The sequence below is a fragment of the Oculina patagonica genome, chromosome 4 (genome assembly GCF_052425735.1).
Source record: "Oculina patagonica isolate OP01 chromosome 4, crgOcupat, whole genome shotgun sequence".
NCBI lineage: Eukaryota > Metazoa > Cnidaria > Anthozoa > Scleractinia > Oculinidae > Oculina > Oculina patagonica.
The window spans coordinates 6,346,718-6,363,909 of NC_135761.1; the positions used below are offsets into that span (position 1 = coordinate 6,346,718).

At 39.1% G+C, this 17,192-nt stretch overlaps 1 protein-coding gene across 1 annotated transcript; it reads left to right on the forward strand.

Moving 5' to 3' along the window:
* The first annotated feature begins 4,100 nt into the window (after positions 1–4,100).
* Positions 4,101–16,979, forward strand: LOC144651183 (uncharacterized). The gene is given in 6 exon segments (XM_078511082.1): positions 4,101–4,207; positions 6,869–7,064; positions 8,807–9,402; positions 9,879–10,235; positions 11,254–11,502; positions 11,505–16,979. Coding segments are annotated over 5 exon segments (5,127 nt in total). The 5' UTR covers positions 4,101–4,207; positions 6,869–7,041; the 3' UTR covers positions 15,407–16,979.
* The last annotated feature ends 213 nt before the right edge of the window (positions 16,980–17,192 follow it).

Below are 17,192 nucleotides of genomic sequence, written 5' to 3' on the forward strand. Positions count from 1 at the left end.
CAGCACAATGTCCACACAACTCGAGTACTAAAACGATAAACAATTGCTTACCGTCAAGTCGCTCTTCGCCCGGCATCGGCAGAAATGAATACCGCAGATTTATCGGCAGCAACATCAAGTGTTATTCAACCAAGATCCTCCACGAATATTCAGAAAAGCGTCTTTGTGCAAGAAAACATCCAGTTTTCACCACAGTTCTGCACACATTCAGTATAATCCAAACTTTCAGGTGGATCCTTCGCCAACTGCTCTTTCAATTTTCAATTCAAGTGAGCTTCAAAAGCTTTGATTCAACGGTCAAAATATTTTGCAAGCAGGTTTTTGATTCAGATTGCAGGTTTGAGTGGTGTTAAAGGACCATTTTGCTAGATTGTGACGAGCATTTTATCGAAGATTAACTAGATTTGCCATGTTTGAAGATTATTCTGTAAACTGTTTCGCGCATGTCGGTTAGTCCCGCTTGTATGTACGTTTTAAATCGACTTTAGACTACTGGTAGTCTGTCTTTTCTCTTAGGTCTCTTAGGGTCGGAGCGCGCGGTTATATCAGGAACGCGAGCAAACTGGTTGAACTGGCGGATGGATGAGAAGGGGCTTGGGGCGAGACGGGAAAAGTTTTTCCTCGATCGCGCGATCCGATCGCGCGCGCACTCTTGTCTCGCCCCAATCCTTCCTCGCGCGTCTTAAACCCTCCCTAGACTCGTACTCCCTTACTAAATTTCGAGAGAAAAACAGACTGCAAGCAGTCTAAATCGACTTAAAATGGTTTCTTTCTGAAAACTTTGAGATCGCCTGCTGTTGAGATCACTTCGTGTGTATATACTAAAACATATATTATACCACTATTCATCTCGATTTCAAAGAATAATTGTTAATTAACCAAGATCGCTATTTGAGCATGCGTCAACGTTGAAACCACTAGGCGCTTGATTACAGTGTTTACTGAGCGTTTGATGTAATTTCATGAAGAAAATTTACAAACTCATGATCTTTGGAAGATTAAACAGCATTGTACGGCCTTGGAAATCTATTACGGATAAAGTTATCGTTTGAAATGTTTAACATAAATCCGTGGTTGATCATTTTTGTCTGAGCTCGCGTCAGCTCGCGCGCGCAGATTCCGAATGCTTGCATCATGATCAGCGCGCGCGGTCACAAAACCCTATGGAGCCACCTTTAATAAATTGCTACTGCGACGAAAGTCACATACTTTTTTACCTACACTTTTTGACACAGATATAAATTTTCAAGAGAGAAAATAGAATATATTTTTTAGAAATTTGACTATTTAATACGACACAGTGGGAGGAGAGGAAAATAGAGGTAAATAAAATCTTATCTTATCTTATTTGTCACGTTGGTATTAAGCGTGACAGATGCACGTGAGTAGCGTGATACTGTAGTCACGCATAAGTACGCTCGATGGTCAGCACCAGGATCACGCGAGTCACCGATCACGCGAAGGAGCATGGGAAAAGTGCAGATCATCCCGGAAGCGAGAAGAAGCTGAAATGTATGGCCTGCCATACGGAGGTTGAGCCTGCAATACGAGCGGCGGGCAAAACTGAGTTTTCCTACGTCATCGCTTCAAACATTAAGTGACACTTCACTTTCGACTAAATGAAGTATATATGTCGAACTATCATTGTTTTTTCGCGACTCGAGAGGACTCGAAAGCCGTCTATTTCTCCGACGTCAATAAAATTAAAGCCCAATACAAACCTTTTCCCTGCCTTTCTGGAACTAACCTCACTGATATTGAACTTCATTTAACGAATGGCATTCTAAAACGTTGAAACACTCACAGCGAAAAAGCTGGTAAGTAAACGCGTCGTCGATTGCCGGTCAGCTGAATTTTTGCGGCACTGTTTTTTTTTTTTTTGGTTTGGGCTTTTAACAAATTATGTGAAATTCGCCATCCGATCTGTAAGGTATGTGTACACCTGAAGGGGATTCCTCCGATTTGAGGACGACAGAAGTGGACAAAATAGGTTGGCTAGTGCCTCGACTAAAAAATTGCCAGGCTTTCTTTAGCATAATTGTCAATTTTCAGCCGCTGCTCGTCCACTAGAAATCACGAAAATGTCCATCCCTGAAGATATCGAACTACAAATAAACGACTTTAAACGATGTGCAAATTCGGCGTGAAAAAGCAGTAACAATAACTCTATAGCAAGCAGGACAACTGAAGAAAAAATGGAGTGAAAATAAATACTTTTTTGGATAATAAAATTTACTTCAACTGAAAAGTTTACAACTTTTAACTGGTGTGCTATAATTATAAAGTCACCTACTACGATAAGGCAGCCTCTGTCAGTATCAGTCAAAACCAGTTGAATCCAGTTTTCAGAGGTCACTGGGGAAAAAGGTTTGTGGAGAAAACTGGCCCTAAGGTATAGGTAAGAGAATAAATAACAGTGGCTGTTTCACTAAGGTATCAGAACACCTTGACACAAAATATTAATACCGTTTAAAAAATATCTGAAATTTATGGTGTACTATTAAGGGACCGTGCTTTTACAACTAAGATAAAATTCAGTGATCAACAATGTTTTAACAGTGCTAATCAGTTACAACTCCAAAATATTGCACCTGTTTCTGATGAAGCAGCACTAAAGTGCTCAGCATAATCTAGTAACTAAGAAAACCACGAAAATATTGCACATAAATCTTAACAGATCTTTACATGAAGGTTTCTAAACTCTTTTAGTAGCCACTATCAACTTACAGAACTACAAATTCTGAAATCATTAAGCTTTTTTGCAACTGGATTACATCCTTTACAAGGATAATGGCAAGGCTAGTCTTATTTTTAAAATTGGATTTACACAAGTTGTTATCCATTTAAGATGAAAATATATTGTTTTGTATTAGGGTCTTAATTAACACGCCTGAAAATCTAATCCTAGAAATAGAAACAAACAAAACAAACCCTGATAGACAAAATTTAAATTATTATAGTCAACCTTTGTATTAAAATTGAAGTGATATTTATTTTATACTGAAATTTAACAGCCCCTTAATAAGGACTTCCTAGTATTTAATGACCTTAAATGAGAATGAATCTTTATAGTCCTAAACGAAATTAAAAGCTCTTGCCAAATGAAATGAGACAAAACATAGCAATTCACAGCAAAATTATTACAATCCTTAAACTGGAGAAGCCTGACTCTAGCTTAAGTTCAACAGTTGAAAAGTTTAATTAAGTAAATTTCACTCTAAAAGATTTATCTTTTCTAAAGATAGGATTTCAATAATACATAGAAATTTACATGCAGTCACAAAAACAAAACAGATTCTCTAATTCCGTAATAATTTAATACACTCAAGACACCATATTTACAAATCAAACAAAACAAAGTTTCTACACTACAGTTTCTACCTGACAAGACCAGTCTACCCGAAATGCTACAACGGTATGAAAGGCATCCAAATCTAGCGAAGGCCCTAAACCTTGAAAATCTAGACTTCAGCATGTCCTTTTACTATTCATGACTTCAGTTATAGCATTATCACAGTTGCGAATTGAACAATCTCCACAGGAACAAACCAGTAGTACTCTACCCAACGCTGGTTAGAGCGGCGTACATAACAGCGATCAATCTTTTAAATGAGGTGAAGGAGAAAGGGAATGATGTTCGCTTTCTCGTTAAAATGTACTTTGGTCTGGGAGGCAGTTTAACGAGCTTCCCTCGATGTCAACTCCAATCGACCATAGCGTCGCAGTTTTCAAATGCAGCATGAATCTCACCCAGCGATCGCCATTCCAGCAAGTCAGACACGGACAGCATCGCACACTAAATCAAAATCAGTCGCTGCACTTCGTTGAGAAAGACTGTGAACTCAGTAAAATAAAAAAAGGAAGGACAACAGAAACCAACGCTTCGACTTCGAGCCATGTTGAACATTTTTCGCGCCTCACTTCATGTAATTTCTCTGTTTTTCCCTCGTTCACCGCAACCAATCAGAGAGCGCAAAACCTCAGTGACGTAGGAAAACTCAGTTTTTCCCCGCAGCCGGCCTCTGATTGGCTAATTTAAATTTTGATGGCGCGGACCGTATGGCAGGATTTCGGTTTCCTTCTAAATAACTGTTTGTTCTCGTCTAGGGTCTTTTGGCTTATTTTTCATAGCTACACTTTTCGCCATTGACAGAAAACGTTCTCAAGATAAACTACAGATACGCAGAGATACCGTGCTTCTGTAAAGGTGAGCGAATGAAACGATTCTTAGCCACTAATGTCATGTTTATAGCATGAGCTTGATGATGTCTGCAAACGATCAGAAAACGAAATTATTTACTTTAGGCTAGGAATCGCTTTGCTACAAAGTACTTCCAACATGGCATAATCTGATTGAGAGTTGATGCAAATAAAAACAGACCTGTTTTATGTGCCGAGATTTGAAAGAGTTGCCTTTGGCAAACATTCGCCAAAATTCCTGGGCTCTACACTCTGGAATAATGCACCTATCAATGGTTTGCCCCAGGATGGGGGGGGGGGGGGAACCCAGGGGAATTTGAAAATTTTCGGAATCCAGAGTTGAATTCCCCACCCCTGCGCAGCTAGTGAATGTCAAATTTCACATATCTCCTCTTAAATTTCTAACCCAGCAGACCATTTTAGATGTTAAAATCCCTACCCTGGGAGAACTTATGATGTCACTGCCTCTCATTATGGGAGACAAGGAGATTTGCCCGTATAATTTGCCTGTATAATTTATGTGGTAAAATGCCAGTTATAAGGCTCTTCCCTTTTAAAGTCAGTTATAGAGTCATTTTTCTGCAAATGAAAAATATGTACCAATTGTATCCCCTCCCAAACCCCAAAATAAGCAAATAAAGAAAGGCAATGGCCCAATTTATACTAGAGACGAATGATCCGTCCGGACGAACTTGCATTTTAATTAGGCGAGCACTTTTTAGTTCGTCCGATAATTCGTCTGTGTATAAATACAGGCAAACAGACGGATCATCCGTCCAGACCAACTATCTTTATAATAATTCGTCTTGGCAGACGAATTATGAAGATAGGTGGTCTGGACCGATAATCCGTCTGTTTGCCTGTTTAATGGAATTAAAATAAATAATTGTTTACCGTATTTATTTAACAATTATCCTGCGAAATTGCGCGGAATATCGCCTGATACTTAGCCGACGAGGCCGTAGGCCGAGTTGGCTAAAATCAGACGATATTTCGCAAGATTGAGCAGGATAATTGTTTTATTATTCAACAAATTGTCAACGAAACACATTTCGCACATAGAAAAACTGTAATTGTGCCGCGCTTTACAAGATTTCGGACAAATCTTCGCAACCTACGAATATCGCAGGATATCTGTTATGTACGGATGACAGATATCGTTAACATTTTGACCATATATGGGCAGCGCGCGCATCTGTTGAATAATAATCGGTTATATTGGCGCACTCGGTTATAAGACGCACCCGAAACTTGGCAACTTCATTACGCTTAAGGACGGTGCCTCCTATTGTAACTGCGCACTTGTTCTGCGCATCACGCAATGCACTGAACAAACTGGACGCGCGCGCTTTTGATTGATTTGCTCGCTCAAAATGACGAATTCAACTACGCGACCAAGCGCGCGACTAAAAATCAAGAAAGATTTCTGCTGCGACGAAATCCAGTTTATGGACATATACTAAGCCAGGTGCAGCGGAAAAGCAACATTTTAGTTATCACTGACCTCTAAAAATGACTCACATTAACAGTTAAGAACAAATCGCTAAGCGCTCAAACGAAACTCGCAAACTGCTAACTATATTTGGCGTGCGCGTGCGAGATGCAAATATTTTACTCGCTAGGGAGGGGAAAGGAAAAATGTAACAGACCCAAAAAACGAGTCGATAGAGCTAGAAAAAAAAACTCGTATAACTTTGAAAAACGCGTGGTGACCCCTGCTTTTTATTTTATAAAATGGAAGTGGCAAGTCTATAGAGCACATGCTTAATTTGTGATTAAGCGAAAAAAAATTAGGCCGATTTTCTGGCCGTGCAAGTGAGAGCTGTTAGAGTCAAAAATTGTTCAAACGCAATTATTTTGTTAATAAAATCGTGGATCACGCAGTTTCAAAGACATTATTTGTTACTTATTTTAAAGATTGCTTTATTTTATATTGATTTTGTTCATGAAAAATCAATTTCAAATAGAATTTGCAAGAAAATTTTAGTTTACGGTAGTTTAAGTTTTTTTTTAAAATGCCACGTCAGCACTTTTTTCCAGTTTTCAAACCTAATTATCTCGAAAATTTGCGTGGCTACCCCTAATTTTCTTTTTGGATTTTAATAGCCCTTTGTAACATCTACATTCCTTGCATGGTCTTCGGCCAGGAAAAATAACTTCGTTATTAGTAGGCACCGTCCTTAAAGTTTTTAATTTAAAAATGCTCCAAAAACACTCGATTATACGGACGCACCATGAGTTGGAGGGTTGAAAAGATGCAGTGATCAATTTAAGGACAGTTCTTCCTATACACCATTTTAATAAGTCGAGGGCTGGGGCCATTTTGAAGTTTTATTTTTCCGTGAATGATGTCATTAATAAAATATTCAAAATGAAACCTCGGCTTATTACAGTGGTAGATACTTTATTTTAATATGTCAAGGCGCAGATGAATATTTCATTAACAACGTCGTTTGCAGAAAGTTAAATATTCAAAATGGTGTCTCGACTAATTAAAAGGGTGTATAAAATTTTAATGTTTTAATGTTGTTCATACTCCTTGGCACAATCTTCGAGTAAAGAGATAACCACCTAAACCCCTTACAAAGTTGTATATACCCCAATAACTGACAAATTATTTTTAATGGTATTAAATTCAATAATTGTTTACCGGTACTTAATTTTGTAGATGTCATTTGGTTGCAAATCAGCTTGAGTCCCCAGTCTAAAATAAAGTATCTCTGCCAAGAAACAGCTAGTCAATCTGGCTGCAACAAAGAGATTATTTGACATGGATAATCTGAGTGAAGCTAGTGATTTGTGCCGTGTACACATATAAGGAAAGAGCTTCTCTAAGCAACAATGGCAGCTGCTGCAGGAACAGGGTGAGTTGAGTTTAGTCTCTAAATATTACTTTTCAAGGTTGATGAAGTCTGCAAATGTTTTAAAATGAAAATGTAGCAAAATCAATAGCAGACAGTGTTTTTCCATGCTCCTGAAATCATTTCCCAGTTCAAAATGTTAGTGTCAAATGCGATGGTGTATTCATGGATATACCCTGGTAATTATATCATTATAGCGTTAACTCATCAACAATAGATGAGCTTGGGGAAGGTGCCTGAGAAAGAGGGTGGAGCCTCGAGCACAAGAGCCTAGCACATAGGCCACTGCACATGCCCATCACAGGGGAGACAGCTGACCAGCATTGTTCGCATTTATCTTAGCTTAAATTACATTTAACCACATAAAAATACAGTGGAGTATTATGAACCTAGGATCAATGTTAATGTAGGACTTTATAGGTATAAAAATTGGCAATGTTATTTTTCTTCAAGGTAAACAAAGGCATTTTTGAAGCTTGTACGTTGAATTATCAAAGGGTGCATTTTTTTGAAACATATGCAGTTAGCCGTTGCATTTGCCCGTTGGAATTTTTTATTGTTTTTAACTCAAAAACAATTAAAAATTCTAAGAGGTAAATGCGATGGCTATACACATACATTTTGCAAATAAATCAGTACCCGCAAAGTGTGTGTCTAATGAAACCACAAAAAATTTCTGTGCATGCAGTGAAAACTGCTGAGTGGAGTAGATATTTTATTGTCAAATGAAATTTGGAAGTTTCAATTTCTCCAGTGCAGTTGTTTGTTGGCTTTGAGAAGGCCAGGAAAGAAACTCTGTGAGTTTCTCCAGGGCTTATTAGTGCTTAAAATGTTTCATTAATTAAAAACCTATTTTGTCCTTTCATTGCTTTATGAAGGGACAAAATAGGTTCTTAAATAACAGTATATTATAATTTTGGACCCAGCATGTCTGAATGTTATGATTTTAGTCCTGAAATGCAGAGGTCCCAGCCATCAAGCCCTCAGCCATCCCTCCACTTTAATTAAGCCCAGGTGGATTATTAATTATTTTGTTCTTGGCCACACCATATTTATTATAATTGTTTACCAGTCACACTTTTCTCTTCTCTTCTCTTCTCTTCTCTTCTCTTCTCTTCTCTTCTCTTCTCTTCTCTTCTCTTCTCTTCTCTTCTCTTCTCTTCTCTTCTCTTCTCTTCTCTTCTCTTCTCTTCTCTTCTCTTCTCTTCTCTTCTCTTCTCTTCTCTTCTCTTCTCTTCTCTTCTCTTCTCTTCTCTTCTCTTCTCTTCTCTTCTCTTCTCTTCTCTTCTCTTTTCTTCTCTTCTCTTCTCTTCTCTTCTCTTCTCTTCTCTTCTCTTCTCTCCTCTCTTCTCTTCTCTTCTCTTCTCTTCTCTTCTCTTCTCTTCTCTTCTCTTCTCTTCTCTTTTCTCTGCTCTGCTCTACTCTTCTCTTTTCTCTTCTCTTCTCTTCTCTGCTCTTCCCTTCCCTTTCCTTCCTTTCCCTCCCCTCCTCCACCTTTTTTTTTCTCTTTTTTTTTTTTGGTATCTTTTAGGGGTCAAGAAAAGCTTGAGCCACACCCAGATTGGTTTCTTTTAGGGAAATTTCCGACATGCAACCCAGTCAATTTTATATAGGAGTGCCCTCCCCCCCCCCCCCGGGCCGTGATTTATCAGTAAAGGGTTCACTACAATTACTTAGATTGTGAATATTATACCACTGATAACAATTAAGCTGTAAAATTATAGTTTTATTTCTTTGATACCTAGGTCCACACTACAGAATATTACTGACAACCATAAAAGATGGCTTGTCTTTGGAATCGCACTGAACAAGGTCCTGGTTACTCAAATACGCCCCTTTCTAGAACAAGAAGTTCAGAAGGAGTATGGCAATCTTCAAACCAGCCACAGCATTCATACTCAGAGCACATCTGGGCGACTGAAGAACTGGCCAACATTCTTAAAGTATGAGAACATCAATGGTAATGATGCACATCCCAGGCTGCCAGGTGGAAGGTACAATTACTCCCTGTTTGACTGCCGAGTGCTATCACATGTTGACTTTGCCAAGCTCTATGTAGAGAACCACATGGCCAAGTTTAACGCCTTTGATGAGCACTGTGATGCATCTGCTGTGCTTACACTGCTTGGTAAAGTCTCAGTCTTCTCTCATGCTGTACAGAGTGCTGCTGGTGATGTCAGACAAGCTAGAAATGCCTGGGCACACTGTGTGTTCAGTGACTGGGACCCATTAAACTTTCAGCAGAGCTTCGCTGAGATGGAACAGCTGGTGAAAGCCCTGGGTCTGCCAAGTGCTGATGAGAGCAACCTTTTACAGGAACTGAAAGACTGGGAAATGAAAGGTATTTTATTTATATTGATATTACACATATTGTGGACACTTAATGACAAAAGTTGATGTTCGACATCTTTTGATGGTTAACCGATTAAAATCTAAGGTGTATGAAGGTGGAGATGACACCAACACATTTTGATTGGGTCAGTTACTGCAAAACCCATCAGTGTCAAGTGATAACGGTCAATTGATGCAGAACTCTGAAATGTTTAATATTTGGTTACTGATATCGTGCAAATTAGATTGAACACTTTTCAGTTCAATGGTGATGGTGATTTAATGGTAACCTTGTAAATCATTCTTTCATTGTGAAACAAACAGAACAAACGGAAAGTAAAGCCCTACCTTCCCGCGTCACCCACGTGCAAAGCACGTTGCCACCTGCATGTAAATTTAGTGTATGGAGTTTGCTAAACGTAACTTAACTGAAGTATACAGGTAAGCCGCACGTACAGTGGTCATGCATTGTTGTTTCTCCCACAGGTGCTATATTGTGCTTGAGCGCCACTATTGACCCTGATATGGTAAAGACGGTGCAACAAGATGTCAATACACTGAAGAATGATGTAGACAAGCTGACATTTGAAGGAGATGTAAACAGAGAGAATTTAAAGAAGGCACTACAGGAAGTTGTAACAGATCTGGAAGAACTCCGAAACCGAGTTGTCATGGTAGAGCACGAACAAGAGGTTATCAAGCAGAATCAAAGCACTCTGTGTGACAAAGTAAACGCAACACAAGGCCAGATAAGTGCACTTGAATCTGAACAAGAAGATGTGCAACGACGTGTCACGTGTTTGGAAGATCAGCAGAACACAACCCAACCTCAAATCAACTATGGTAATTTGAAAAAGAAATTAATTCAATATACTATTGTAGGACAAATATAGACAAATGATGTATCTAGTCTAAATGTGGAGGAAAGTGAGCCTCGACAGCATTCAGTGATAACAAAATCCATTCAAATTCAAATCTGATCAATGTGGAAGTCAGTGCGAGACGGACTATTCACCCCCCTCCCCAAAGGGATATAAAACTACAACAAAGAGAGTTCTTACTTTTATTTTGTTTTTACCTTTACATCTCAGAAGTGCTTGCCCAAGCTACACTTATCCAATCTGAATAATTCCACTATATACTGAAAGTCTAAGAAAACGAAATATGACCTTCGCAAGAAATTGTGCTAATGTTTTTTACTGATATTCACTCCCGTAATGACCAATTCCCGTGCTGTTGCTTTACTATTTTTTTTCCACCGTGCGAGAAGAACATCCAGTTAAGGTTGTGGTGGACACCTTAGGCTGATCATGTTGCATTTATTTAAAGCGTATGCACGAAGTGCAACGGCTGACATCTACAGGTTTACGAGATATTAATGACTGGATGAAATATATATATGAGCGCGTGATTTGAAATGTTCACGTGTGGCACGAACACTGCGAACAAAATGTTTACTCATAAGTAACATGACTTGTTAGTGGTTTTGACCAGTTGATAATTTTTTCATAAAATCACAGTGCTGTCTTTTTTTCGATCCGCAAACTTGGACACAAAATCATGTGTTTTCCAATTTCACGCAATCTACTAAATACAAGACAACCGAATCATGATCGTAAACTTCCATCATTCCTTTATGTCTCAGTCTGTAAAATGTGAGCTCAATGACACCCAAACAGCCGAAATATAAGGCTTTTAAAAGACGCAACTCAAGCAAAATTTTGCCCCCGCGACCATGCAGCCTAAGTTTTTTTCCTTCCAGCTTTATAACACATTAAAATTTGATTCTATTTTCTGCGAGTTTACAATGAAAGGGGTCAACAAAGATAAAATATTTCTTTTTGCCTTTAATTTTTTACAGAAATTGCCAATTGTGAAGCAGACATCACCTTTTTTGCCGAGCGTCACGATGTAGATACAAGACAATGGCTGTTGGAAGATTTTGACAAATGGTTTAGTGATCCTGGCGATTCTAGAGCATATGTTCTCCTTGGTGATCCAGGAATCGGCAAAAGTGTGATGGCTGGAGTCTTGGCCCAGCGCTCGAAGAAGGCTGGGGACCTAGGTGCTGCCTACTTCTGCCGTCATAATGATGGCACAAGAAATGATCCCTTCTGGGGACTATTGCTTGTCAACTCTGTAAATCCAATAGTCAGTACAGTAATATTGTTGGAGGGGAGGGTGGCGTAAGAAAGTTGTTAGGCAATTCTAATCTGGGTGTTCAGGAGTTGTTTACCAAATTATTACAAGAGCCACTGGGTAGGTCCACTCCTTGTCAGCAGAGGAAGTTAGTCATTATTGACGCTTTGGATGAGACACAGCATGAGTTCAGGGAAGATTTTCTTGATCTTATAATGCACCGTTTCCCCCTGCTTCCAAAATGGCTTGTGTTCTTTATCACCAGTCGTCCTGAAGAAACCGTGCAGTTTAGACTGAACAAATACAATCCCTGTATTAAAATATGTGCAGGAAGTTGCGAAGACCTCATCTTCTATCAACAACACGAGCAGGACATCAAGCTATTTTTGGAGAAGAGTGTAGATTTCTCCCATCTCCCCTATTCGGCGGAAGACATAACAAAGAAGTGCAATGGATTGTTTTTGTATGCCTTCTACATTGCAAGAGTACTTAAAGACCCAGTACATTCAGGTAAGATTGATCAAGTCGGTGGTGTTTTCCCTAGAGATATCGACAATTTCTTTCGCCAGAATTTTAAGCGGGTTTTTGATAAGGTGGGAGCGAATCTCTACAATAAATTGTTTGGTTGTGCCATAGTCGCTCCTTCGCCGCTTCCTGTCTCTTTTATCTCCTTCATTTTACAAAGAGAGAATTCGGCTCTTGACGAGCAGGAAGTAATCGATGCTGTTTCGCAATTCGTGGTGTTGCGAACTTCTGATCAGACATTCACGTTTCTTCACAACCTAATCCCAACGTGGTTGACCGACAAGAAGAAAGCGTCTCGCACATTGTTTATAGACAGGATTAAAGCAGGTAAGTACTTCAGGGATGTTATCGTTGAAATTCTCTCTGCTGCCGTTGTCAAACAATCGGGAAAACCTCCATCCATTGAAGCTGACCTATTTGACTACTGTTTTCGTGTTGGCGTTCGCTTTTTGTGTGAATACCGCGAGAAGGACTCACTGAAGATCGTTTTCAGTTGTTTAACAAGTTACCAGTTTATCTGGAAGAGAATACAGAATAACGGGATTGAGATTTATTCTGTTATTGCTGATTTAAAGCTTGCAACTGGTTGTCAAAGGCTCAGTAACCCTGAAAAAGATATTCTTCAAGAGATATGCTTAGTTCTTGAAAGCAACGTCCATATTCTTCAAGAATGTCCTCATCTTCTACATTACTGTTTACGCAATGCATCCAAAGCTGTCCAAGTGAATGTTGTAATTCCTGATGGTGTCTCAACCACTTGGATGGAGAGGAAAGTGCACCCTAATCCTGCTTCTGAAATCCCTTGTGACGTGAGGTGCTTTGCTTTGTCACCTGATAAGAAGTTGTTGGCTGGAGGAAAAGAACAATACATCACTTTGTTTGATGCTTGTTCGTTTGGAAAAATACAAGGCCCTTTCAAAGTGATCGAATCAGGAGACGAGATAAATCATTTAGAATTTTCCCCAGATGGTGAGTATGTGTTTTTTGGAAGACTTGACCGGTGGTTTTCCGTGAAAGGAAAATGTGTCAACACGCTTTCTCAGTTTTCAGGGGAAAAAACAAGGTGCTATAAATGGGGATGTTTTGCTTCTTTTGGTAGCTATATAGTAGTAAAAGGTGAACATCCTCTAAAACAAAGCCACAGTTTGTCCTGCCTGGTGAATATATTTTGTAGGTGGGCCACGCAGGAGCTTCTGCGGGTCCGAAGTAGTGAAATTACTTTGCCCTATCGGGCAAACGACTATTCAAAACATTTTAGGTATTCAGGATATACCATCAAGTCCTTACAGGATCTTTTGAGTGTTCTGAAAACTAAACACATACCTGACTGGTGCCGTTTTTTGGAAAGCCATCTTTCTTCTCAACAGGTACTTGATTCTGGTGACGGTGGTGGAAGGCATGCTCTAGCTCCTATTCCGCTCTGCCCAGATTGTGATAATTTCTACCGTAATCACCGAAAAAGAACCCTGGCAGTTGTTCGTCAGCGCGTTATTGATCTGTACCCAGAAATATTCGAATATCAGGTTTGGAATGTAAGGACTGGAAAGCCTGCATTGGAGGAAGCTTTTTCCTCGGATGTTGTGTTGAGCCCGTTTTTCCATTTGTGTCACATGATGACTGCCCTCGAGGATTTCAATGGCGAATTATTTCTTGACATAGACAAAACTTTGTCATTTCATAGTCTTGCCTTTATTATCGTCGTTTACTTTCTTTTGACAAATGTAAATGAGTGGCGTTCCTCGGTATCCCCCGACGATTCATTTTTGGGTGGCCTGTCCTTTTTCACAGAGGTACCAATAGATTTTCACAATCGCCCTACCAAGATGCAGTTAAAGCTGTCACTAGATGGCAAGTGGATCGCTATCAGGGAAAGAAGTCAAAGTGCCAGCTCAGATTGTACTCCTGACGTTTCGTCTCCAGTTAATTATAAATTGTTTGAGACAATACGCTTTGGTGGAAAGGCCGCACATGTTAGCAAGGACGTGCAGCAGTTTGCTTTTACCGATGACAGTACTGTTTTCCTGTATGCCACTGAAGACAAATCGCTGCATGCCATACATCTAGAGACTGGTATCAGTATGTTAAATGTGTCAGGGTTCTGCCCATTATTATTCGTACCTGAAAAACAACTGGGGTATATTTTCTATGTCCAAGACGAAGAAACAGTCAGTTTTGCCGAAAATTTTCGCAGCAGTCTTCCCAGTTTTATTTTATCTCAACCTGGGAAGAGCTCAGTCAAATCAATATTTATCCCGGCTAGCACCATTCTTTCCAGTATTTCAGACGCGGTACCTACGTCTTGGAAAATAACTCAGGAGTTCCCAGTGAAGAAGTGTGTGTTTTCTCAGGATGGAAATCTAATTGTCACCCATCAAGGTACCAAGATATTATTGTTTGATTTTGGTAAGTTTGTTTGCTCATTCTGCGATGACCGGTATGATGAGGATGATGTATCATGTCTAACATTTTCCCCTGACAACACCTTGCTTCTTTATTTCATCCAACAAAAGAGGCGGTGGTTAAGAACTCATGATCATGATTTCTATGTATGGGATGTCAAGAACAGGGTTCTCAGCGCATCTTTCGACTCGCCATCAGGACCGCTGTCTATAGATTGCTGTTGCTTTTCATCGGACAACACGAAATTGATAATCTGCGGTGAGTTTAGCTTTGAGGTCTGGGAATACGCTTCGGGCCCATGTCGCTTGTTGACAAAAGTGGAAACGAATGTGCTCGGCCTCTACACTGAGGTTGATAAGTTTACTCACTGTACAGTTTCGCCAGAAAGTGACCTGCTGGCTTGCTGCATTGTGGACAGAATTCTAATATACAAACTCAACAGTCTTACAAATCAATCTGTCCTTCAACTACCCCGTGCGCATTTAGGCAAAATCGAATTTTGTCAGTTTCTAAAAGGAAACCGTTATCTGATTTCCTATGGCGTAGATGGTACTGTGTTCTTGTGGGACTTAAGTGAGTGGAAAGCCATTGCATACGCAAAAATTGGCCAAGGGCGGGAAAGCATCGTTGGCATGGCTGTGGCCCCAGAAGAAGACAAGGTTTTTTGTGTTACTTCTTTTGGTCGATTGAACGAAATAAAACTTTGCGGATTGAAGTGTACGAGGCTATCAGGATTTCAGTTGTCCAAGGTCATAGGCAGTGAAAGGATGACCCATGAAACTCGTGGACAAGTAGGAGAACCAACGGCAACAATTCAGAGTCCTAGCTGTCTTGTCAACACAGATGTGTCTAAGGATTTGGATGTTGCTGAACTGATAGAAGAGATGGATTTCATGTTGTATTCTGATGACAGTGAAGACAGTGATGAACCGGATGAATTACAGGACTGAGCATCGAGCATCTGTTTTTATCTTGATAGGACCCGTGTCGTCAAGTCATGTTCACAACGACTACAAAGTGTACTAGATTTCAAAGTGAAACTTCGAAGTCGTTTCAAGAGTCGTTAACAAGGTTTCTGTGGGCATATTGCATTAGCTTTTTATTATAACGTTCTTCAACTAAACAACGCGCACTATCGCTTAGAAATTACGGTTACTACCATAGCTTCATTGCAACCAAATATGTCACATGGGTTTTTTTTAAAACGTTACAAGCAAACAAGATTAACTTTGAAAACTGTTCAGCTTAACAGTATTTCAAAAACCTATATCGCAATCCGTTGCAATCTTCGTTACTTTTGGCCATCCGTACCTTCTTATGTATTTGCTATGTTATTGGAATGTTCTTTCACTTTTTTAAGCGGTTACTTTTATGATTCACCGAATCTGGTGGCCATTTCCTTTGTCTGAATTTGGCACAAATCGGTGACACAGTTCCTTTAATTTTTGCCAAGCTATTTTTTTGGTCTTCTATATTTGACATCATGTCCCAGGTAGCAAAGAATGGATCACTCGTATTAAATGATCATTCTACACCACAATATACAAGACGTAGCTATCAAGGCTAGGTTCATGCAGTAAAAACGATAAGTCTCAGTAAATCTCCAATTAATGGTTTCTGTTTTAACTTAGAATGATCTTGATCGAATGGAGGGTGTTTTGGCTGACTTTTCTTTCTGAATTCTTAAATGAATAAAAAAAGAGTCAGGACAAGCTTTGAATACATGCGCATTTTGAGTGGCGCGTGTTTTTCTTGGTATTATTTTTGTATCTGCCTGAAAGAAAACATAAAAAATACCTGGTGTTGGCGTATGCTTTGAAAATCATATATACCAAAACAAAAGAACACAAGCCGATGGTGTTGCTAGCTGGTCACGTGCATAATAAGATCGAGCGTCCCTGGACTTGAATGCTGTCTCTTCAACTTTTTCAGCCCCAAGCTCAAAAGATTTATTCTTCTTATTGCTTACTTAACATTTCTTTTAAGGATAGTTCTGAATTGTTTTGTTTTATTCTTATACTCATGTGCTGTGTAGGTACAAAATGTAGACGACTAGTTAAGCTTGTGGGAATAGTAAAGTGTGTGTGTGAAAATATGTGCTAAATTAACTCGTGCGCCTGAAATTAATTGATGTTTGTGAAGCTCAAGGAAATGTTAGTGCTATAAAAGCATTCTTAGACTGGGTTCAAAGCCAGTAGATAAACCTGCAACGTATAATTAAAATGTTTGGAGTCATGAGTTGTGAAAACAACAAAGAACCTTCCAAAAAATCAGTCGTATATATCATTTGAACAAAAGTGCAAGTTATAAATTTATATCCGTTTTGAGAACTAGAGCCAATAGAAAATAGTTCATCCCTAAATTAATATATTTTAATTGTCAACTGAGTAAATTAAAGGCTTCGCTGAAGTAAATTCTGTATAACTAGAAGGTGCAGTTTTTTTACTGCAGGCATATTAGTGTTAGGGGACAACAAAAAAAGTTTAATAAACATTACCATTAATTTAGTTTTAAGATTTATGCCTGTAATATATTTGCCTATATACATTAGAACTAGCACTAGCATTAAGGCCTTTAAACATAATTATAGTAACTTTATTAAGGAAGGTTATGCCGACTTAGATAGCTTTCCCATGTCATAATTTTTTAAATTTTTATACTGTCACACCCAAATTACTGTTTGTATTTTTATCTAGTTTTTATCTATTTTATCTGTTTTCATTTTTTATTGATAAT